Source organism: Lolium perenne, chromosome 7 (genome assembly GCF_019359855.2).
Source record: "Lolium perenne isolate Kyuss_39 chromosome 7, Kyuss_2.0, whole genome shotgun sequence".
NCBI classification, from domain to species: Eukaryota; Viridiplantae; Streptophyta; class Magnoliopsida; order Poales; family Poaceae; genus Lolium; species Lolium perenne.
Window position 1 is genome coordinate 186,441,593 of NC_067250.2, and position 23,702 is coordinate 186,465,294.

Here is a 23,702-nt window from a genome sequence, read left to right on the forward strand (position 1 = left end):
GTGGCGAGGCAGGACACGTGGCTTCCGACCAACGGTTTCAGATCCTATATCCGGCGGCAAACCCTGTCTGTCTCCAACTCCACAACGGACGCTCTTTTGTTTCCTTATTTATTTCTTCCCCCAAAAGTTGGATCCGGTATTCTTTCCCCTATTGCCTCCATCCAAGCCACCAGCGCGAGCAGCGGCGCCTGAACAGGGGCGACCGGGCGGGGGCACCCCCAATTCGCCGGCGGCCGGAGCCCTTCTTCCCCTGGTGAGCTAATCTTCCCTCACTGAATAGTGCACATGGGCAATTCTTCCAACAGAAAGTTGTAGTCGCCCCCTGATGTGGCGAATCTTTCTTTAGATTTCCCTCCTTCGGCGTCAGAACGAGTTTCCTGTTTCGTTCTCCCTTCCAGCCGTAGGTGTTGGTGATCCTATCTTCCAGTCCTAGGACAAATTCGCCATCTGCTTGAGCGATTCGTAAATCTGTAATTTAGTGGAGAGTGACTAGGTGTCCCCTCATCGAAATTCAAGGATTAACGGGAGGAGTTTCGCTGGAAAGCTCGTATCAAGTACGGCTTCTAGAGACATAAACATAAATTGTTATCCTGTCAAAAGGGGATTCTGATGTGCAACCTGTTGGAGTATATTTGGTGAAGCCGCCGTGCGTTTTATCTTTTATACGTGATATAATAAGCAGCTGCCCTTTTTATATAGAGAGAAGCGGTTGTTCTTTCTGCTAGAAGAAACATGGAGTTTGAGAGGAAGCCTCCGAGTCTGCTGGAGCTATGCGTCCGGAACGTCATCGACAACCTCCGGTACGTCGACAACATGGATGGCGTGGAGATGCAGCTGCTCAAGAGGATCATGCCCCACTGCACCTTGGAGCAGCTGACACGCATCGAGAGCCGTACAGAGGTACCCTTGGCGGAGCAACTCAGTTTTCTCTCGGACGCCTAGTTGTGGTTGTGATGCTTATTGTTTGACCTGGCAGATGGACATTAGCCCTGTTACCGATGTGCTGTGGAAGAGGTTCTACCAGCAGCAATTTGGCGAGGATAATATGAACCTCGTCGTCAAGAAAATGAAGCAGAGCGGAGCACGTTACAAATGGAAGGATCTCTTCAAGGTAAATTGATTCTCTACCTTGTCTTGTTATTGTGATCTATTTCATTTAAATCATATCACCCTTCATTCTTGAACGATTGGTTCTTATACTTTTGCAGGCAAAAACAGAAAAGCAGAAAGAAGTTGAAGAGGTTATGGGTGAAAGACTCAGAAAGAAATATCAGGCACAAAAGGCTGGTAAGTAGATTTAACATTCCAAGTCGAAATTGCTTGTTTTCAAAGCTTGGGACAACCTAACCTTTTAAATTTTAACAGTCAGTACACCATAGGACCTTTAGGCTTAATAGATGTATTACCTGCAAACTGTATAAATTTAACACTCCTCGAATGCTACCAAGCATTTCCTGGTTGAGTGCCACACCAATAACTTGCCAATTCTGTAACTGCATTTTACGTAAGCTAGTTCTGCGGACATGTTTCCTTGACCATGTGTATCTCCTGGATTTTTGTGATTACAAGTATTTCTAGTGCTAAGGCTGGCCTTCAAGCTCTTGCTGATTGCTACCAGTACCTCAGAATTAGCTGATTTTGTTAGTTGTTAGCTGATATGGGCAATCCTATGTGATGCTCTTGCACCTCTTCTTTATGACCACATTGGTGCCTTTCAAATTGCACGTGATTGGCATGGACTATGAGTTAACGAAACATACTTTATGTGGATCTCATGGTAGAGCAGTCCACCATCCGAATTTCAAGTTGCCAACTTCTTTACCAAGGCTCAAACTTGAGAAAAATGCTGATTTCTTACCCTTTTGAACACTAACCCTGAGATGCATCTTATACACTTCTGTGCTTCCGACTCCTAATAAATGTGAGATTAGATTAGCTTATTATTAAGAGAAAATTGTAACACCTAATTCTTCTGCGAAAATGTGACTCGCTGCTAATATAATTTTCTCCTCCTTCATATCCAGAGAGAGAAAGCAAACAGATTAAAATTTGTACAAAGGTGCCACCGAGCAGCAAAAGAAGCTGGTTTGGAGGTGATTTCCCATCTCTGTTTCTCGTTTGTTCTGTCCAGCAGTATGTTATGATTCGCAGTATTTATAAGACCCAAATCTTGACAGGAAGTGGATCCAGCAGCCTATCTAACTCCAGCTACAAGAGCCCTATCTTGAAAAAGGCAAGGATGGAGGTTGACAGGTAAGTACAACTCCTGGAATGATGATTGTAAATGACATTTCTACTTCTCATATTATTTCTTAATACACTGATCCTGTGTGCAGTCGGGCGAAAATGCAAGCTACTATCCAAAGGAATACTTTTGCAAGGTTTGTTCCACTGCAGTTTGCTGTCATGTTACACAATTGTGCCAGAAAATTCCAATCTTTTTTTTTTTTGACCCTGTCTAGACTTATTTTGTTCCTTGAATGCCTTGCAGTTTCACCTCTCATGTTATATTAGTAACCTTATCTCTGCATTCACAGGTCATCCCAGCCAACAAGGATGACCTCTCCTAATGGACAGCCATTGAGGTCGACGACAATCCATCGACCCAATTCAACGATAACCATCACCAAACCAACTGGTGGTTTGAACAGGCCGGTGCAAAAGCAAAACACCAGGCCCAAATTCTAGAAGGGGGCTGTCATGGCATCATCTTTTCAACCCTAAGCGCTCCACGATGGAGCGAAGCCATGATGGAGCGAAGATTATGTTACCTGTGGGCAAGTTGGTGCTGCTTGCCATTTCATGTGCCATAGGAAAGTGTCCTGTGTGCACTTGCCCCAGCTGAGCAGTTGTATCCTAGGGGAGCACCTGAGTGTATCATAAACGAATATCTGTAATAAACATTTTTTTAAATATGATTCAATTGTTTTATTGAAATATATGAGCCTCAGAAAATGTGATTATGATGACAACTGCAACAATGGCACTTATAACGAGCTGAAGGCTACTCCTGGTGGTCCTAAAGCATATTTTGACTATCTAAATCAAGGTTTTGCCGGAAGTACGTCTAAAAAGTTTTTGCCGAAAGTCAATTCTTATTCAGTGGTTACAAAATCACAATCATACTAAAGTGCTATGGAATATGGATCTAATGGTGTATATTTTGTGTAACATAAACTAGGAGCTATATTGAACTACTTATTGGTCAAAGCATCGATTTGGACAGTACAATTACGCCTTACATACTTATCAATTGTAGAAAAATGTAACCAGGAAGGGAAAACAGAAAAATTAAGATTAGATGGTAATAGCCTATCTCTTTGTCGAATTGGTTGAACTTGACAGGTCAGCACTGGATTATCCAAGTTCCTCTAAATATGCAGTGATCCACCCAGACCAAGTGCGCACTTAGAATTGTCAAAGCGGAACATATCCTCAAAATAGTATGACATGAACTGATCACGAGCGCAGAAAAAAAAGTTGGATCTCAACACATAACTCATCGTCCTCGATGCACACATAGCGTAGGATTGTTGAGTCTAATAATATCATTCAAAACCACAAAACTCTACAACTGATCCATTCATTTGTAAAACAACAGCGGCTACAAAACTTTGCTGTAGAAATACAGCCCACAAATGCTAATCAGATGTACCAAAACAATCGGTAATTAGGTCTACAACAGAGTAATAGCTATTTGTATAGAATTACTTGTACATGACAAAAATTATCTGAGGAGAAAATACAAATCAAAATTTTCTGAGGCAGAACCTCCCACTTGGTCCTCTGGCTTAAGTGGGGATCCAAGCACCCCATGCGATCGCTTCACCAGCAAATACAGGTTAGAGATCAAGGGATTCTTCAGGAACGGTGTGATGAACCCCTCCAGATCTGAGAATTCTTGCAAATACAGTTTATGCCTGTCCTCCAGTTGTTCTAGTGACCTTGATTGAGTGAGTGCATACAGACCGAGCAGATTTGCGTATACTGATGTGAACACATCCTTGTGGTTGCCAATGCCACCAATCCAATCGGTTTTCCCTTCTTTTTCCAGATAGCCACTGGTCAATGACGTGAGCTGGTGCAAGAAGCTCTCCCTCCAGTTCTGCAGGAACAGTTCAGTTCTCCCTTCTGTTGCTAGCTCATACTCAGATCGCAGAAGCTTCTGAATTTTTAAGCAGGAAATTTGACATATCAGCAGCTTCTCCTCGTGGTGGTTATCGATTTCTTTATCGAATATCTGACGGACCAAGTCTCCATCTGAATCCAAAGTGTTAGCGGTGTCCAAAACCATCCTTAATAAGTACTCAATGTATTTCAGCCAATGGCCAAACAAATTGGTTACAAATTCAAAGCTCAGCTCAATCACTCTATCCACTTGCAGTGGCACAGAATCATCACATAAGTTATTAGCCGATCCATTTGCGATTATCCTTTGAACATTCTTGGCAAGTTTCTGCCTAAGATGGACATCCTCATCCTCCAGTAACTGGATGCATATGAACCATAAGTCCAGTATCTTGCATGCATAAAGACTCGTGAATTCACCCACACTAGCTTTCAAGCATTTCTCCTCTAGATGGCATTCATCGTGTTCTGAAGGAAGGTATGTGTTGGACACACATGCTTTGACAAAATTTGCCTCCTCAAGAAGACCCGAAGAAATTATTGCTTCAGCGGCAGCCCTTCGAGAATTCACAGTTTCAGAGGGATCACTTTGGTTCTTTACAAGACTGACAAAATAGTTTATGCTGATAAGGGCTGCGGGTAATCTATTCCCTTCATTGATACTGACAGAGGAAGTAGAGAGCTCACTCGTTTTAAGACCTTCCTGTAACACACCATTCCTGAGTAATTTAGCGAACTGCTTCATGCACATACCCATGCAACATAGAATTATTTCTCTGGTTTTTGCATGTGACACAGTGCTGTTCAAATGAACTAATCTTTCCCAGATGGATAAAAATGTATTCGAATCTTCTCCATTGTTAAACTGGCATTCCATGTTCCATGAAAATATGATCTTTAGACTATAATAAAGGCATTTGGGGTGTTCTTCCAAAAATAACCGTTCCATTATCACGGGGTGCAGATTAGCCCTTGCCCATTGGTGCAAAATGTTCTTACTATCACCACATCTGATTGACTTCACAAGCTGAAGAATCCTCTTCAGCACTGTAATTCTGACATCATAAATAGGATCAGCAAGGCAAGACATAATCTCCTTGTGCAGCTCAGGGAGGGAGACCTCACAGGGCGTCTCTGACATGCTTGAAGTCGATTTATCAAGTATTTGCGATCGAATATCTTCCTCAGCAGTTTCATCATGCCCTTTGGGAATGCCAACACAGCTGAAATATGATGCAGCTGCTTGCTGTTGAAGTTCAATCTGGGTAGGATCATGGAATGAATAGTGGGTTGATGTTGCATTGTTCAGGCACTGGGAACTCAACTGTAACAGCAGTGACCGGATCACATCTGTATGCCTGCTTTCCCCTGTTCTCGCAACATCAAGCATCTGATCCAAAACCAACAAGTATGATGTACTTACAACAGGGCATCTGCATAATTTACGGCAACCAAGCCAAGAGCACTTTGAGAGAACCTCAATTAGATGGCCAAGAATCTGATCCTTCTTATTACTGTCCGTCAGACCTCTAAAGTTGTTATCGAGAAGAGAACAAAGCTGCAGCAGAAGGCCATGAATTGAATTGAATGAAGAAGACTTCGCAGGCCAAGGTAAATTTCCATTTCCCATATTAGCTGATACAGGAGGATCAGAACACTGAGAACTGTGAGCTGCCATTTCATGACTTCCGCAAGGTAAATGATCCAATATATCAATAACAACATACTGCAGTCTCTCATTAGATACCAAACCAATCAAGGCCCTTGATGCAAGGACACGAACCCGGTAGTTACTCTGGGTAGCACATTTCTGGATAAAGGGTAAAAGCAAAAAAGGATCTAAAGGATCCTCAGTTCCACAGCTTATAGGTGACGGCTTAAGCCTTGATAAAACAATAAGAATAGGGCACAAGCTGGGGTGTATGGCTTTTGCAATATGTGACTCTAAATTGCGGGAAACCCCATCAGCTAGCAGTTCCGTTGCAACTTTCAGTTCACTACAAAGGAAAGGATGAAGTGCTGGGTACCTACATAATATAACAAGGCATGACTCAGTCAGTAAGACAGTTGATTCCACCAACTAAAAATCAGTCTGGTAAAAAAAAGATATAATGTTTCACCATAACAAACAGAAAATAAGAGGTTCATAGAAGTAATAACAATCATAATTTAGAAATGCAATAAATAAACAATATTTTCGAAAGCAGTTCAGACCATTATCATATAAAAAGCACCGAAGTGCTGAACTGAAAGAGAAAAGAAAAAAATATTATTAATTTTTACACTGGCAACATCCGGGAGCACAAGCTCCTGTATGAACAGTGAGATCGTTTAAGATATTTTAAAAAAATCAAAATAATCAGACCTTGTTTACAATAAATATGTCCATGTCTTTCATCTGCATGGAAAGTTTCATGGACATATATTGTGCCCTCGGCGAAAAAACAAAGATCAGTGCTCTGGAACTTAAATTTTGGAAACAAAAATTTATATTTTTCGTATAGGCTACAAAAAAGTCTTTTCTCCATTAATATTTACATCTACACTAGAACATGGACATGCGCAATTTTTTTCACATAATCTTGATATTAAGAACTTGTTTCACCCCGGGAGCATATGCTCTTGGGTGTCGATTTGAATATCTGAACAAAGTAACTGATATTTTCCTCATGATATTAATGTGTAAGAACACTAAGGCAATACCAGATCACAAGACCAATATTGCCAGAATGCAAACTATGTTCATAAATAAATGTGATGAACTTGCCTGTGGAAAAATTCAAGGCCAGTTATCGACCGACGTGCTGATTCACGTTTCTGCACATTCAGAAACCCAACCATGCGGCGAACTAGCGCAGTATATGCGAGACAAGCTGCATTACGCACTTCCCAGTAAGGAGATGAAAATGCATGTATTGCCACTATTGTTGCCTCAGCACAGAAACCAGAAGTGTCAGCAGCTAAATTCGCATCATTAAAGGCAGCTCTAAGCACATTGAATACATGCACTGTGGGAACAACACCCTCATCTCGGCTTTTAGACAAATTTCCATTTGAATGAACACTTGTATCATCTTTCATTGCTTCAGACTTCTGGTTGCAATCTTTCTGAAAATTAGCTAAAGATGTTTTAGCAAATTCAATCAGCCATTTTAATGCCCTTGGAAGTAGCTTCTTTGGTGTTCCATCTGGTTCTGCCAGGAACAGGGCCATAAAAGAAGCAGGGATTCCTGCACTCCTTCTAAGCAAATCATCCACAGTTTGCCCTTCAGCTAGTGCCCTATCCATCAGTAACACCATCCACGAATCCGTCATTTTGCATAGCCTATGAGTCATGAAACAAATTAAATATGATCAAAACTAGGATATATCAAAAGTTCCTACTGCACATGATACACAGCTGTAGATATTAGAATCTGGTTTAACTGAAAGTTTCAACCCTACATACAAGTAAATACAGAATCAGGTTTCAACATAAAAAATCACAACAAACTAGTTATGCTGTTCAGACCTTGATGGCAAGACAGATATATCTATTAACACGGACAACTTGCACACTTCTGAATTTCACCCTTCAGAATGTCACAAATTTACTGGTGTCCACAGTTACAGTATGTATGTGATCACTGTACGACTCGATTTATTCCTGTGAGATATGTTTGTAGTACCAAAAGGATGAAACTGACTAACAAGTCGGAGGATGGTGTTGTGTGATCTGATATTTGACAAACTCAAGGAGCCAAATTTCACATTTTCACCCGTTGCTCAATTACTCATACATATTTTCAACTAAAACACAAGTTGTATGCGCATAAAAAATGTTTCCCTTGGTTTCGAAGAGGTTCAGTAACCTAAACGAGTAAGTAATGAAACATACCTTGGATCATTTGAGCAAAGAAGACGGTTGCAGAGAGCAGTAAGTCCAGCCCTTGTCTTATCAATTGCACCATTATGCTTCATTTTGAGAAGAACTTGCAAAAAATGGTCACCCATCATCTCTAACTGTTCCACATCAAGAATCTCCCCAGAGATATCCTCAGTCTGTGACGAATTTGAATGAGAACATACGGGCAATGGAATTTTCCTGACGATAGTTCCAAAAAGAAGGCTAACCTGAAATATAAATGGAAAGATTAAATCACAAAAATAACATTTAAAAATAATATACAGATAATCACTCTGGAACGATGATACGAGTAAGTCTCTGAGATACAAAATATGCAGTTTCCCCAAAACAATAAATTTTTCTCAATCTAGTAAAGTTATCAACATTTATGCTCTAAACATGAAGATAAACCTTACATAAACATAACACTTCAGCACACAAACACATACTTTCAAGAAAAAAACTACTGACCAGGAAGTTATTTCGTGCAATATGATCAATACATTTTGGGCAATTGCTTAGCAGGAAAACAAACTTTTGAAAGTAAGGTGAATCTGATAAGGAACTAATCCATTACCTCCTTCATAGCAAGCCAGCAACCAACCATAATAACACTATCGGCCGGTTTGCCATTATTCCCTGATTTGGCATTTTTCTCTGCCGTTGCTGAAGCGGTATCAGGTTGGTGCTCATCAATTACATCCGAGAGGAAAGAAACATCATCAATCATGTCATCCATATCATATGGCATATACCATGCATCAGACGAAACCACCCACAGGGCTAGCGATGTTATACGCATTATGAGTTCAAGAAGCTTTCCTATCAAACACCTCATTTCAGAAACACGCGATTGGATTACTTCAGAGTTCCAATGCAGCTCATCGAATGTGTAGCGCAAGGTAAGAAGAACTCCATGAACAAAGCTCTTCTTGCATGCTTCAGAGAGATCCTTCTCACCCTCTTCTACAACAGTACACAGCCACTGAATGAGTGCTGAAAGATACTGCGCAACTGGGTTTTGACTAGTAATTACTTGTGCAGCTCCATCTGTAGATTTCGTGTAACACTGAAGGCAATCATGTTCTTCAGAAAACACAAGAACACATCCAAGCTCCAAAACATACTTCCGAAATATAAGTCGGAAGGCTAATGCGCCAGCATCACTTTCCCGGACACGTGGGCTTAGCACGAGTTCTTTTGCCCATCTGATGATATCATTTATGGATGTACTCAGGGAAATTCCAGGAAGCGGTGTTGGAAACTGCAACAGAATGCGAAAAGAATTTTCCCTTAGCCTGTCCCAGCTATCAATTATAGACCCTACAAATGAAATTGTTGAATCTGGCATTGTTATGCTATCATTATAAGGATAAAGATCTGTCTTCCCTTCAGAGCGACAAATAGGCCATACATCCAACAGTATAAGAATAAGCTCCATTGCAATAGTTTTCCTTTCATAAGGGCCAGAGGGGTAGCAAGAATTAAAGAGAAAGGAGCCCAGCCACTTCATGAATTGGAAGAGATCTTCTGCCCTCTGTACACAAGCGTCCACAGCGGTATCAACAGGATTAGCTTCTTTTACAATAGAGGTTGGAGATGGACGCCATGACCCCTGCTTTAGCTGTCTGTCCAGTGCTGTCCGCACCCGAGCAAAAAACTTTCTAAATAAACCTGTCCATTTCATTTGAAATGCTGTTGAGCTGCAACGCATATTCAATGGGACTGCCTCTTTCAGCAAGCTCAGTTCCAAGGAGGATGGAAGACTTGATGTCTTAGGATTCAGGAAGAGAGATTCAGCAGCATCGATACGGAGAGTTTCGTCACCGTGTGTCAGTGCCAAAATAAACCAATTGACAGGCACTGTAACGGTAATCCCTTTAACGGATATGACTGCAGCCCCCTTAATATCCCCCTGCTGAGGCAATTCACCAGAATCCAACTGAATATCCCCTTCCACAAGTGCGAGATTTCGAGAGACCTTCAGCAGCGAAACCAGTGCAGCTATACACTGGTCACTCTTCAAAGGAATATCCAGTTTAGTTGCCTTTGCGCTTGGGCCAAGAGAAATGAATCCAAGCATTGCGAATATACTGTCTGGATCAACTTCGATGACAACAGGTATAGCGTAAGTATTTAAATTAGATCGTAGCTTTGAACTTCCAGATACTAATCCCCGCATCAGAGGAGGCAAGCACAAAGCTCTAAAGGCATCATATCCTTGCTCAACGCCGTCACTGTTCCAGCATTCATCACGTAAATTCTCAAGGAAGCATTTTAAAAATGATGTTGTAGCACAACAAACATCATCATCTATGTAAGCATAAGCTGTTTCCAAAAGAAGGTTTGACTTGAAGCTCAGAATAGATTTGGCACCCAATCGCCTCGTCAAAGAAGCTAAAGGTATATATCTCCCTTTGCATCGCGGACCTAGGCGGAGTAAATCATTTGCAATGTTGCACAGAACCAGTCTATTGTTTTGGTCTTCTGATGAAAGACATGATTCAATATCTAACAGGAGATCAAATATGAGATGCACCTGCTTTACTGTCTGACTCAAAGGATCCTCCAGGTTGCTCCACACGATTTTTAATATGCGGTTGATAATATCCCTTGAGAAAGGCTTATAGTCACCAGAGAAGTCAGCGAAATCAGCCGTGACAGCAGTTTTTATCTGCTGCAGACATATTTGAGTCACTGTAAGAGCATGGAAATTGAAGTGCCTGTCAACTGGGTTCTCACAGTGCTCGCAAAGCTCAGGTAAAATCCCATCATACAACACAGTCCATAAGGATCCATTCGGACGAAGCTGGCGCACGGTGAGCGCTTTCCTTGGAATAGCCGTCAAAATCCCCCTCAGCAAGCATAGTCTACTTAGAACCGAGAGATCTCCGATTTCTCGATTCAGATCAAAACCAGAAAGCGCGTCATGCGCCGCAGCTAGATCTTTCGTATCTTCATGATGACCAGGTGGAAAGATACCAAAGAGGCCTTGAGAAATAAACCGAGAAATCTCCTCGGGGCTCATGAAAACCTGAACCGCAGCACAGAAGCCCACTCCAGAGGCCACCAGACAGTCCCTGGAAAAGGCAGACGACTTCAGAACAGTCAATATCGTCCTGACAGCGGTCCTGAAGACACTCGACGCCTCGTGGAGCCCGGTGAACTTGGAAGGGTACCGCTGCAGCAAGTAGTACATGCAGGACATGGCCTCCTGGCACTGCTCCATGACAACCGGAGAGGGCCGGGACCCGTCACCTATGTCTCTGATCACCCCTTCCAGCCCGGCAACCACGTCCGACGCCATGACCTCCACGCCCTTCCCGACGGCCTCATCCAGGAACCCCAACTTCGGGTACCCGATCAGCGACAACCCCGCTCGCGACACCAAGAACCTCTTCTTCGCCTTGGCACCGGCGCCGCCATACTCCTCGCAGAGCAAAGCGAAGCACCCGCTGATCGCCGCGGAGAACTTCTTGCACTTTGCGAGGACGGATATCAGCGTGCGGTGGAGCGGCAGGGAGTTCTCGAAGAAGAGGATCTCCAGGTAAAGCTTGGCGGCAACGAGCACGGCAGCATCGTCCGCTGGACTGGAGAGGAAGTGCACGAACGCCGCGGCGAGGTCCTTGACAGCGGCGACTTGCGCGTAGGTGGAGGTCAGGGATATCAGGTTGGTGAGCTGGGCGAAGAAGCTGGAGGAGGAGACCGAGGCCGGCACGAGGGCGAGCGCCTCCAGGTAGTGCTTGGGCACCACCACGGAGGTGTAGGTGTACCGGTGCCGGTGCTGCAGCGACCGCCAGTTCGACGACATTGTGCGCCGATAGTAGAAGCTCGTCCGCTTCAATCAATCTGGCAGAGAAAAAGAATGTATATTTCGTCAGTTCCAGCACACAGAAAATCCATTGCGCTCTGGTCAGCAGCAAGAAAGGATAATAATCGGAAAACTTATAGGAATCCAGGCGGCGGAGATCAAAGAACTCACCTTGACGCAGCGGCCGCGGCAGCTCGCCTCCACGGAGCGAAACGGCGGCGAGGAGGAGGGGTTTAGGGTTTGGTTTCTTTGCTCCGTCTCTTTCCCCTCCCACCTCACCTCTGCTCCGATCTTTCGGTCTGACCAAAGTACCCCTGGATCTGGATCACAACCTTTGTTCGACAAGATCCGTGCTTTGAGATTCGCGACGCGCATTTCGGCCGACGGCCCTCTCTCCTCAACCGTCTCTGTCTCGCCGCCGGCGACCGCTTCTCGAGATGCCCGCCGCGGCGGCGCGCTGCCCCCTCCTCCTCGGGCGGCATCCCCTCCGACGGTCCTTCACCTCCTCCAGTACGCGGCGTGTCTGCGCAGCCGCGGGGGGCGGGGGCGGGAGCGAGGGGCGCTCACCGGCCTACGGCGGGCTGCTGCTCGACGCCGGTGGCACGCTGCTGCAGCTGGCGCGTCCGGTCGCCAAGACCTACGCCGCCCTCGGCCGCCCATACGGTTCGGACATCTTCCCAACACAACCAGCTTTCTTTTTCACATGTCTCTCTCGCGCTAGGCCGTTTCGTCGAACACATGGCTTACGCTATTCGCCGCCGTCCGTCGTCCAGGTGTGACGATGCCGGTGAAATACATCAAGGAGGGGTTCAAGCGGGCCTTCTCGGCGCCATGGCCGAAGACGCTCAGGTACCAGGTAACAGCCATGGACAGACAGACAAGAACTGCATCAGAAAATAGCAATGTTGTGATTGTCATGGAGGGAATGATATAGCTGGACTGGTTTGTGAATTTGTGGTTTCAGGGCGATGGGCGGCCATTCTGGAGGATTGTCGTGGCGGAAGCAACCGACTGCACAGACAACGATTACTTCGAAGAAGTGTATCAGGTACCGCCGTGTTCTTGGACTCGCGATCTCCAGGCTGACATCGTTTCGTTTCCTTTTGCGCTTGCGTGCTGTGGCTAACGGATGAGTTGTTCTTGCCTGATAGCACTATGCACATGGAGACGCATGGTGTCTGCCTGACGGAGCTTACAAAACGCTGCATGATTTGAAAGATGCCGGAGGTCGTACATTCTCATCCTCCTTTTTTTTTTCAGTTTATGATTTTCATTTTTCCAGTATTGTATACTTCAATTTGATTTTGAATTTTCCCCATTCAGTCTATTGCGTGGCCTATTTATCTGTACGCATGTCCCATGTTAATAATGTGTAAATTTCAGTCAAGCTAGCTGTCGTATCAAACTTTGACACACGGCTAAGGAAATTGCTCAAGGACCTTAATATCTCAGATGTGTAAGTGCTTACTAAATGTGTCATCCAAATGCCTCATATTGCTTCAATGTGATTGATTTTCAGTATATATGTTTTTTTGTATTATTCTGTTAGTAATGGATATGCGCTAACAGATCTTGAGCTGTCCAGGTTCGATGCCATTGTGGTATCATCAGAGGTCGGATACGAGAAACCTGCTCCTGAGATATTCAAAATAGCATTAGGTATTGTACAGTTTAAACCTGTTCAAGCTAAGTTTACATTTGAAGTATTATATATATACGTCCGATTGCTGGATACACCTGTAATGCCAAAGCAAATACTTTCAGTCAGAGGCACAAACGAGAAGCTTCAGCACATGTTCTGCTTCGAATCAAGTTATGTGATTTTTATGTTCATGTTTGGCAGATCAAATTGGTGTGGAAGCCAGCAAGGCAGTACACGTAGGGGATGATGAGACTGCAGACAAGGCGGGTGCTAATGCCATAGGACTTGAGTGCTGGTATGCAATTTGTTTTGTCCATTTTGGTTCCTTCCCTGTGCGGACATCATGTTTCAGTATGTGGCTGGCTTGACTGACTGATTGTTACTGATGTCACGTGTTTAGGCTGTGGGGAGAAGATGTGAAGAAATTTTCTGAGATACAGGATCGAATTCTAGCGAGAGACTGAGGACCCCTAAGCTCCCTTTTCATGAACAGTTGTAATTTGCTGTATATCTGGTTTCCCCACATGGATTGTGGAATTCCATACAATAATAAGAGCCTAATGTACCACACGTACTTGTCAGCAACAGTTTTTTTTTCCTATGGTTACTGTTGCGTTCTACTAATACTTGTCATGCAATCAGCTCATGAGACAAGGTTCAAATTTTTAAAAAAAAAAAAATACATGTAGATATCACGTGAAGGCTGCATAGACTGCAAAAATTGTGTGCCAAATTTGAAGCGGAATGGAATATGCACATAGCTTTCCTGACCGGACTTCGACACCCATCACATGTATATAGATGCATAGATGGTACAGTAACTTGAGAAGCTGGGTAAAAAGATGATGCCTCTTGGCACTTGCCGTAGGGCTGCCCAGGGAAAACCTTCTCCTCATGCTGACGCTACAGCTACCGCTGTTTGACAACCTGCCCTGCCCCGCCAGAGTCTGCTCTCTTTTGAACGAGAAGAGTTCTGGGCGGATCAGGATCTGGGAAGATCCAAAACAGGGTATAAATTTTGTTGAGCATCAGCACATTAAGGACCGCAACAATCATCAGACAAACAGATAACGAAATCATAGTCCACATTTCATTATTAACTATCTCCCTCCGGTCATTTTTAGTTGACTTAAATTTAGTATACAAAGTTGTACTAAATTCAAGTCAATTAAAATAGACCAGAGGGAGTACATATGTAAACGGACAAGAGATTTTCACTTGAGCAGGCTAACTGGAAGCTGCGCCAAAATATAACTTAACCTGAAAGTCACAGGGCAGCAGATACTTTCTTGCATAAGTACAAGGATCGATGATTCGCGATGTGCTTATGTGTATGAACAGGGTGAAGAACCCAAAATCAAAAATCAAAAAAACAGAAGAAAAAAAACACTTCTACGCAAGATATCGGTACATCTTCCTGTCCACCTTGTCCCTCTCCAGGAACTCACGCTCAATGAGGGACTCGATCCTCTTCTTGATCACCACAGGGTTCGGCAGGAACCTGGGCTGGAGCTGCTTCGTCACCTCTGTCACGATGCTGTTGTGGTCCAGCACCCTCCTCGCCTTCATGATCCGCACGATGGCCGCCTCAATCTGGGGCTTCCTGTCCTCCTCGACTCTATGCCGGGTCTCCATCTTCTCTGGCTCTGACTCCTTCTGCACCGCCACGGTGCCAATCTTCACCTTGAAGAGCTTGCTCGTGAACTTGTCGTTCACGTAGAAACTGTCGTCCGCAGAGATGTCCCTGCTCATGGGCTCCTTCCGCAGGACGTTCTTGCCCTTCACAAGGGCAAGAGACTGAAGGCAACGCTTGAGGTCTACAGGTGGTATGGCTGTAGCCTGCTCTATATCACGGTAGGTCAAGCAGTCCGCCGTATTAAACAGCATCAGAACACACATCTGGTAGGTTGAGACATTAAGCTCATGCTTGCTGCCGTTTCCAAACGTTACTTTGATGTCCGCAGATCCCATGTTTGTCTGCCATGTCAGCCTCCTACCATTGTGTGTGCCAAGGTAGTAAGCCCGAAACTTCTCGGATACGGCGAGTACTTCAGGAGGAAGATTGCAGGTACTGCATGGTTGCGTTGGCCAAGAACCAGTGGTGAGAATCTGGACAGATATCAAGGGGGCATCTCCCGTATCAGAAGGGTTAGCAGCATAAAACCCTTGCGTGGTATCCTGAGAGGTCTTCAAATCAGTGAACATGCCTTCCAACTTGGAAGTGAACTGATACCCACATTCAGTCTTGAGCTTCACAAGCATACTCCTCTCAGAATCATCAGAAGCAGCTCTCCCAGAAAGAAGACGCTTGGCCAAGTGTTGCTTGTAATACTTTTCAAACAGATCTTTTTCTTGCAAGTATCTGAACAGCATCATCACTTTATCCAAGACAGTCTCAACATCCTCCTCATTGGCATCTTTCATCCCTTTCCGTAGTTTGTCATCAACATACAATGATATGAACTCAGGGGATCTATTGTTCAAGTTAATGAAGTACTCAAAAGAGGAATTCAGAGCATTTTGGAAGCCCTTGTCATTGGCAAATGAGATGCTAATGATATTATCATACTTATCCTTCTCATTAAGAAGCCGCTGGACAAAATCAACAGGGTCCTTCATTCTCTCTGGATCTGTTACCAAACTCTTCCCAGTTTCCTTAACATGAGAGGTCATGATAGATTTGATTGTTGAATGCCCATCTGGAACCCGTCGAAACAAATTGTACATCATGGTAAGGTCTTCATACTTGTCTTCAACAAGCATACTCACAAGACCTGAGTTCTCCATAAGGAACAACCTCTGCATGTGATTCGTAAGTGTCTCTTTCACTACAACAGCTGTTATTTTCTCGTCAGTTTTGGCATCCATGTACTGTGAAACACGCTCTGCTTCTTCATCGAGTCGCCTCTGAGCCTTCTTCAGATACTCGCCACAGGCACAGCACTCAATGAATTGCTGTGACTCACCACTGTAGAAGCTAGCAGACACTTCAAGGAATGGCCTTTCAAAATCATCCTGATAAACAGAAGATCCTAGATCCATCAACATCTTAGTTGTGCTCCTCATCAAGGATCTATTTATCACGTCACCCATCCTTTCACTATGTATGAGATCGAGAAGGGTGTCAAGCAACCTCCCGTGGATTTTGGCAGACCGGACGATGGTATCTCTCCACAGTTCCAATCCAAGATCAAAGACAGCTGTCTTTTTACTGCTGGGAATGTATGTTCTGTCCATATACATCAGAACGTCTCTGATCATTTGCAATGCCTTGTTATGATCATCCCACTTCCTCTGCAACTCTTCCAGGAACAAACCACCTTGAGCAGCCTCTATTGATCTGCGCATTTCTTGAAGGTGTTCCGTCATGGTTTGTATGAGATTTTCATAGAGCGCTGGGCCATGCTTGTAAAGTACCATGTTATAGGCAGTCCTGCCAGGATGCATGGGAATGTCATGTTCTGAAACATCAGAAGGCTAGTACTAAAAAATAACATGACTATCAAATACAAAATCCATTCATGAGACAAAAGCATAATTTGAGGACAAATAGCAGATGAGGTTATTGGTTATTGGTTTCGAGAAACTCTATTTGGTACGTGTTCCATAGCATACAAATTGGCAGACGCCCCTGTTTTTATGCACATGAAGATGTATACCAAAGAGCACACTAAGTTGACAGGTGAAGAAAATCATAGATATGCTTAGATTATGATTACTTGTGAGTAGGGGTCTGCCGTAACTAAGATTTACAGAATCTTTAGTGTACAGAATCAATGGCATATTTGTTGCTTTCTCACCAACGCAATTAGAACTACACATTCTGCAACATCTTAAGGCTGCCACAAGGTAAATACTATGATTCCAAACTTGGCTACCAACTTGCCCTGAGCCAGATAATGGAAACATTTTACAACTTAAAAATCAAGACAATGTTTCGTAAAATTAACTGTGATATCAGATGCACAAAGAAAAATCTCGCTGATTATAGGGAGCACTGAACCAAGAGACCAATGAAAAAGTATATTAAATCTTCCAAGCTAAATGCCCCAAGTGTCTGATGCTATACGATAATGTACTTAACCCTGCCTGTTCACGGCAGGTCAATAAATCCGCATGTTTATGTTACACAGGAACAGCTCGCTTTTTATGTTACCCACTACCGCCATAAAGAAGAAGGATAAGAATCAATAATTACAATTTGTATTCAATGGTGCTTGTTCATGGCTGTTTACAGTAAACTACCGATCTCATTATGATAATGATTGCAAGCAGTTTGTGATATGATATGATCGCAATCTCACAACGAATCATGAATCTACGAGCAGTCCTAGAGCGCAGAGCAGGTCACAGATTCGAGGAGCGCTAGGTCAGAAACACCCCCAGCTAATCGAAATCTCTAGCGGCTCTATCTATCCTCGATAGACATCTTCCCATACGGACGAAACCTCAGATGAGCAATTCGACGGGGGAATAAAAAAAAACAGGGGGGCCGCTGGCGGATGATATATGTAACCTGTAGAGCTCCTCGAAGGAGAGGCCGCTGGCGTTGTGGTTGTAGATCTCGCGGATGGCGTCGTGGAGCTTCTTCCAGGACTTCTCGAAGAACTTGGGGTCGGTCTCCACCTTGTGCCGGAAGGGCTCGATCCTCGCCGGGCGCTTCTTCTGGGAACTCATCCTCCTCCTTGCCGCGGCGGCGCTCCGGCGAGCGGGAAGGCGGCGAGGGCTAGGGTTTCGCGGCGTGGAGGAAAAGAGGACGGAGGATTAATTTTGATCGCTTCGAGATTTTAAAAAATTGGTTTCCTTCTTAAGATGAAGATGAAGCGGGTCCGGTCCGGATGGATGAGGGAGTCCGCGGCCTATTTTGGGCGTTCCTGGTTTGGATTCTTGTTTCGGTTCAGATTCAAGTTTTATCAAAACTCGTATTTGTAGATGATTCTTGACTATTGGAAAAGGGAAAAACAACGTGACACGTGAGTTAATATTGCTAGTTTGATACGGAGTATATCATTTTTTTTTTTGAAATAACATACGGAGTATATCATTGTGGATCAAATGGAGAAGATGTGAAGCTTTTTACCACGAGTTGTAATTTTACATTTTCTTGAGACATAGACATGTAGTACTACACGTCAAAAAAAAAAAGACATGTAGTACTATCAACCATGCACTTGGTGAAGTCGAGAAAAAGGACTCATTAAAAAAATCTAGAATATCTATATCTATATCTATATCTATATCTATACCTAATAATAAAGGGAGGATTGTTTCCTTGGTCCAACATTTTTTTGGACAAGTTCACCCTCCCACTAAATTACATATAACACACAATGCCATGGTTAACTTTTTTCTCCTGGCCAGCAATCCATACGTGCCAGGTTATTTAGCTTCCGGCCCTTCGCTCCGCAAATCCCTGGAGGGATCCTAGAGCAGCACGAGAATGCCGCTAGCCCGGAGTCTCTTGTTCGACATGAACTCTGCGCGATCACGCGGCAATGGGTGGCTGACATGGACTCTATTGATGTTCCCCAAGCCAAAAGGTCCTTTAAAAAGAAGTCTACCTCGACGAATCCTCGGGCAGGGAGACCTCGGCAGATGCGTCACGGCCTCACGGGTGTTCATATCGCTGCTCAAGGCGTGCGTGGCCGCGCTGGCCGGGGAGGAAGGCCGGCAGGTGGGTATACGCCATGGAGCCATTACTGACGGAGTTCAGCGATGTTGATAGTGCGACGCCGGCTGACACCCCGCCAGCAGCCAAGAAGGCTCAGCTCTGATGGATCGACTGGTGGAGTGGCCAAGCTTGCATCCGTGGTGGGTCTGGAAGATAGATAACTCTCAGATCTGCTGAGTTGGGCCTCAATCGGATGATCTTCTGGCCATGGCGAGCAAGTGCGGCAAGATAGTCGGGCTCCTCGGACAGGAGCACATGAGGACGAAATCTACACTCGACATGGCAGTCGCCGGTCTGGCTCTCCGTGAGCGAGCTGGTACAAGGACGCTGTCGAGGGTACTCCTCGCCAATGCCCTCCGATAGGGGCTTAGGGTTGATGGAATCCTGCAAGCTGACACGAGACATCGGTTCACAGACAAGCGGGGAGAGCGATTTACCCAGGTTCGGGGCCCTCGATGAGGTAAAAACCCTTACGTCCTGCCTGTCTGTTCTTGATTATGATGACAATGGGTTACAATGGGGTGCCGAATAGTTCGGCTAAGATCTCGGCGAGATTGCTATTGCTAGGGTTACCTAGCTCTAAGCTTTTGCTAGCTAGGATTGCTAAGATTGTTCGTGTCCCTCGGCAGCCCCTCTCCTGGCCTTTATATAGGAGGCCAGGTCTCAAGAGGTCTCACCGAGTACGACTAGGTTTACAGTAGTTTTAGATCCAATCTTTCCTTGTTCGATCGCTTCCTTGTCTTGCCCATCAAGGAACCTTCTGGTGCACCGTCCTAGTGGCCCATCTCGCCTTCAAGTGTCTTCATGGGCCTCCAATTAGTCAACACAGGATAGAGTAATGTGGGTTACCCGAAGGGTAGTGCCCACGTCAGTAGCCCCCGAGTGTCTAGCCGAAGATAGTTCGGGTAGAGACTAAAACATGTCTTTTCCTGATGTTCTTCTCCTTTATTGCCCTTATTCACCTTGAATCTGCTTCGTCTTCATTTTATCGGGTGCGCGTCAGCGCTCCCGATGGGAGTAGCCCCCGAGTCTAGGTACGGATGCTTGCAATCCGTGCGTAGACTCAAGTTGTACCACTCGAATATTCTCCGCTGCCGATGTTTTCCACGGTTCTTCATAGGTCATCCGATATATTTCCTTTGTGCAAAGGATAATGAGTAACGTGCCCAACTTTTGTTGGTTAATTGCCGATGGCAAAACAACGTTACCCTACACATAATCAAGTCCCCGGGCATGATCCTGGAGTGCAAAAAACTTCTATCGGGTGTGCATCACGCGCTCCCGATGGGAGTGTAGCCCCCGAGTGTATTGGTGCAAGCGCTTGTAACCGAGTGCAGACTCAAACCTTCTTCCTTCGGCTGCTCATTCTGTCGAGTCTTCATTTTATCGGGTGCGCGTCAGCGCTCCCAATGGGAGTAGCCCCCGAGTCTAGGTACGGATGTCTGCAGCCGGGCGTAGACTCAAGTCCTTCATCCGATAACTTTTCATTTTTTCCTTCGAATGCCTCAAGGTGTTTTTTTTATGACGTCACTGTTGACGTGTAACTGCTGTGGGCTGATTGACAGGACTTGACCTGACGGGCCCACCCTAGCTCTGCGCGGGCAGTTTTTAGGGCTTGATCATTGCACGCGTGGTGACCGAGGTGCCTCCTCAATTTTCGCACAACGTGGAAATAGTGGGCCGCCGGTTCCTCCCCTCCTTCAAGCGCCATGTGCTTACTCAGCTCTTAACTTCTCCTCAAAATCTCCAAAGGGCGAAAAATCCCTAATCTCCTCCACGGTTCCCGCAGCATCTCCTCATTCTCCCCCTTCTTCCTTCCTTTGCCGTTGCTGCGCCGCCACCGCAGCTTTTCCAATCTTCGTCAGATCTCACAATGGTGAAGAAGAAGAATCCTGCCGCCGCCGCCAGTTCCACCAGCGGAGGTGCCGCCGCCAAGTCCTCCTCTTCTCTTCCGAAGGGGAGCGCTCCGAGCGCTCCTCCCCCAGCTCCGGCGCCGTCGAGCTCAATGGTCAAGCCCGGAGACTGGGTAGCATCAACCGTCACCAAGCGTGATGAGAAGAGATCCCGAAGCCTAGGATTGATATCTTCCGATGTGGGAGACGTGATCCTTCCAGGTGCGATTTCTCGGCCTGATCCCCCTGCTGGCTTTACTGTGATGTTCTTATCTTTCCTTCACCGAGGCCTTTCACTTCCTACTCATAGATTCCTCCTCCATCTCTTGCGAACGTACAAAATTCAACTATGGAAACTTACCCCCAACTCAATCCTCCATGTTGCTGTGTTCATCACCCTTTGTGAGGCGTTTCTGGGTATCGAACCTCATTTCGGGCTGTGGAAAAAGATCTTCTATGTGAAGAGATACAGCAGCAGTAATGGATACTTTGTCACTGGAGGAGTGGGGTTTGTAGCTCGTTCGGAGGTCAATTACTTCAACTTTCCAATGAGAGAGTCCGTGCAAGGGTGGAGGCTGAAATAGTTTTATATCAAGGACTCCTTGTCACCCGAGTCCCGGCTTCCTTGCTTTGCTGATGTCTCCGAAGCCAAGCCTAAGAATTCCTGGAAGAATATTCTCTCATCCGATGAAAGAGCAACAGCCGAAGAACTATTCGCCAAATTCCTTCAAATCAAAGAGGCTGACGGTCAAACTATGATCGGCACAGAGGTGGCAGCGTTATTATTGAAACGTCGGGTCCAGCCAGTCATGGCCAGAGCTCACCCGATGTGGTTGTATTCAGGCCCAAAGGATAAAACCAGGATCAATGCTGCCGATCTGTCGGAAAAGGAGTTGCTTGACGAAGTTCGTCGCCTTACTTCCTTTAACCAGGAAGATTCGATTCCGCTGATTTCTTCTTATGCTCCCCTTGACGCTGACCATCCACCATCAAAGGTATTTTTCTTTCTTCATGTCCCTACTATGCCGTTTTTTCTTAACCAACATAATTACCATTGTTCTTACTTGTTATTTTCTTCGACAGATCCCCATAGTTTCTGGAAATATGCATGATTCACCAGATGATACTTCTGAAGGGAGAGGCTCCTCAATCCCCGTAGATTTTCACACTGTCGAGCATACAGGCCTAGAGGATGAATACAATGGTCCGATAGATTTTGAAGTTGCCCACACCAACCTTCCCTCCTCAGCCGATGACGCTGGTGTCGTAGATGGATCAATGCGTAATGACGACGGTGATCATGATACCTTTGTTGATGCAGCTGCGGAGGAGGCCAGGGCTTCACCTGTGAAGAGATCAACCGGCGGCTTTGCCGATGAAGATGATCTCTTCGACATGTAAGTAGTTTCTTTTCTGTAGTTATACTTCGCCCTTTTATTTTTCTTACTCTTTTTATAACCATTGTCGACCTTTCACCTTCGCAGCGACGAAGGCTTTATCGAGCCTCCGTCTAAAAAGGCCAGATCTGATGCTGCCTCGCCGGTCGTAGTGGCTTCCAAAGCTTCGGCTCCTAAGGCTGCCCCTATGGCTCAAGCATCGACTGCTTCTTCCCTTTCCAAAGGGAAAGACGTCTCTCCAACTGCTGCCACCGCGACTCCTCCTTCAGTAAGTTTTTTCCTAACTGCGATGCAAATCTCTTGGAGCGTGCTTTGCTTGACAATTTCTGGTAAAATATCCTTCTTTCTTAAGGACTTGCGAGGCGTTATTTCCTCTTTGGAGGCCTTCGCCTCCCAATTCACTTCTCTGGAAGCTGACAAGGCTCGGCTGCAAGAGGAAGTCAAATCTTCCTCCTTGAAATTGGATGGCGCAGTCAAGATAGCTGCTGAGGCTCGCCAAGAGGTTGACTCTCTGAAGGTGGAACTGGGCAAGCTGAAAGAGAAGTTGAAGGAGGAAGAAGCATCCAGGCTGATGGCTGAAGCTCGGGCAGCCGAAAAGGATGAAGTCCTTCGTCAGTCTTCTTTGGCCTTACTTGGTAATTTTTATACACCTCTGTCGATTGATGTGCTTATGGATTCGATCCTTTTGCCAATGTACTTTTTTTTTCTTTCTTTTCCCTGCAGAAGCGGCGAATATCCCTGTTGATGCCCTGGACAGAGTTCCAAACAACTCTCCAGCAAACGCTGTGTCGATGATTCTTGCCTCTCACTAGCTTATGCGGGAGCTTCTTGTAAAGGGGAAGGGTGCCCTGGCGCGGATGCACTCGATGATTTTCCCCAAGATCAAGCAGGAGAAGACCCTGGGGCAGCTGGTCGATACCTTCGCGGTTGACACCAAGGAGGTTATCGAGGTATTCAAGCGTACATCGCGCACTTATGGTGCTGTCCTTGCCTTCCAGCTTATGATGGGTTACGGCTTTAAGGGTGACATCGAAGGGATGACCAAGGAGCTGCCGGGGACGCGGGATCATCGGATCCGGCCGACATAGAGGATGCCGAACAGGGAGTCGAAGGCGCAGACGGACTCGACGGGCTTGTCAGGCCAGCCGAAAGGTCGAGTGACGATGACGCGCTCGGACTTGTCGATCTGGAGGTGGGAGATTCCAGCAGCCGAAGAATTCCTTCTGAGTTGACGTTGTAGTGGACGCTCCCGAAAGCCATCTCCATGTTGCCTTG

General features: G+C 45.4%; 4 protein-coding genes across 4 annotated transcripts; 2 read left to right on the plus strand and 2 right to left on the minus strand.

Moving 5' to 3' along the window:
* The first annotated feature begins 103 nt into the window (after window positions 1–103).
* Window positions 104–2,939, plus strand: LOC127314695 (uncharacterized). Its single transcript, XM_051345213.2, has 8 exons — window positions 104–253; window positions 700–900; window positions 977–1,111; window positions 1,209–1,287; window positions 2,025–2,093; window positions 2,178–2,253; window positions 2,337–2,381; window positions 2,538–2,939. Exons 2-8 carry the CDS (start codon window positions 733–735, stop codon window positions 2,686–2,688), a joined length of 723 nt encoding a protein of 240 aa, XP_051201173.1. The 5' UTR covers window positions 104–253; window positions 700–732; the 3' UTR covers window positions 2,689–2,939.
* Window positions 2,940–3,530: 591 nt separating this feature from the next.
* Window positions 3,531–12,136, minus strand: LOC127314693 (uncharacterized). The gene is made up of 5 exons (XM_051345210.1): window positions 11,997–12,136; window positions 8,592–11,863; window positions 8,006–8,241; window positions 6,896–7,453; window positions 3,531–6,155 (listed from the first exon to the last, which is right to left on the minus strand). Exons 2-5 carry the CDS (start codon window positions 11,823–11,825, stop codon window positions 3,728–3,730), a joined length of 6,456 nt encoding a protein of 2,151 aa, XP_051201170.1. The 5' UTR covers window positions 11,826–11,863; window positions 11,997–12,136; the 3' UTR covers window positions 3,531–3,727.
* Window positions 12,137–12,175: 39 nt separating this feature from the next.
* On the plus strand, window positions 12,176–14,068 carry LOC127314694 (uncharacterized). The gene is made up of 8 exons (XM_051345211.2): window positions 12,176–12,488; window positions 12,599–12,681; window positions 12,790–12,873; window positions 12,977–13,052; window positions 13,209–13,281; window positions 13,411–13,484; window positions 13,669–13,762; window positions 13,868–14,068. The coding sequence occupies exons 1-8, from the start codon at window positions 12,263–12,265 to the stop codon at window positions 13,929–13,931; spliced, it is 774 nt and encodes a 257-aa protein (XP_051201171.1). The 5' UTR covers window positions 12,176–12,262; the 3' UTR covers window positions 13,932–14,068.
* Window positions 14,069–14,678: 610 nt separating this feature from the next.
* On the minus strand, window positions 14,679–18,265 carry LOC127314692 (cullin-3A). The gene is made up of 2 exons (XM_051345209.2): window positions 17,984–18,265; window positions 14,679–16,900 (listed from the first exon to the last, which is right to left on the minus strand). The coding sequence occupies exons 1-2, from the start codon at window positions 18,142–18,144 to the stop codon at window positions 14,860–14,862; spliced, it is 2,202 nt and encodes a 733-aa protein (XP_051201169.1). The 5' UTR covers window positions 18,145–18,265; the 3' UTR covers window positions 14,679–14,859.
* Between the last annotated feature and the right edge of the window lie 5,437 nt (window positions 18,266–23,702).

Coding starts and splice junctions, on each gene's coding strand:
- LOC127314692 (XM_051345209.2), bottom strand. CDS start 18,144: ATGAGTTCCCAGAAGAAGCGCCCGGCGAGGATCGAGCCCTTCCGGCAC. Junction 16,901..17,983: donor TCCTTCGAGGAGCTCTACAG/GTTACATATATC, acceptor GCATCCTGGCAG/GACTGCCTATAACATGGTAC.
- LOC127314693 (XM_051345210.1), bottom strand. CDS start 11,825: ATGTCGTCGAACTGGCGGTCGCTGCAGCACCGGCACCGGTACACCTAC. Junction 8,242..8,591: donor GCTGGCTTGCTATGAAGGAG/GTAATGGATTAG, acceptor TTTATATTTCAG/GTTAGCCTTCTTTTTGGAAC. Junction 6,156..6,895: donor GGCCTTGAATTTTTCCACAG/GCAAGTTCATCA, acceptor TATATTATGTAG/GTACCCAGCACTTCATCCTT.
- LOC127314695 (XM_051345213.2), top strand. CDS start 733: ATGGAGTTTGAGAGGAAGCCTCCGAGTCTGCTGGAGCTATGCGTCCGG. Junction 1,288..2,024: donor ATATCAGGCACAAAAGGCTG/GTAAGTAGATTT, acceptor CTTCATATCCAG/AGAGAGAAAGCAAACAGATT. Junction 2,382..2,537: donor CAAAGGAATACTTTTGCAAG/GTTTGTTCCACT, acceptor CTGCATTCACAG/GTCATCCCAGCCAACAAGGA.
- LOC127314694 (XM_051345211.2), top strand. CDS start 12,263: ATGCCCGCCGCGGCGGCGCGCTGCCCCCTCCTCCTCGGGCGGCATCCC. Junction 13,282..13,410: donor GACCTTAATATCTCAGATGT/GTAAGTGCTTAC, acceptor TGAGCTGTCCAG/GTTCGATGCCATTGTGGTAT. Junction 13,485..13,668: donor GATATTCAAAATAGCATTAG/GTATTGTACAGT, acceptor CATGTTTGGCAG/ATCAAATTGGTGTGGAAGCC.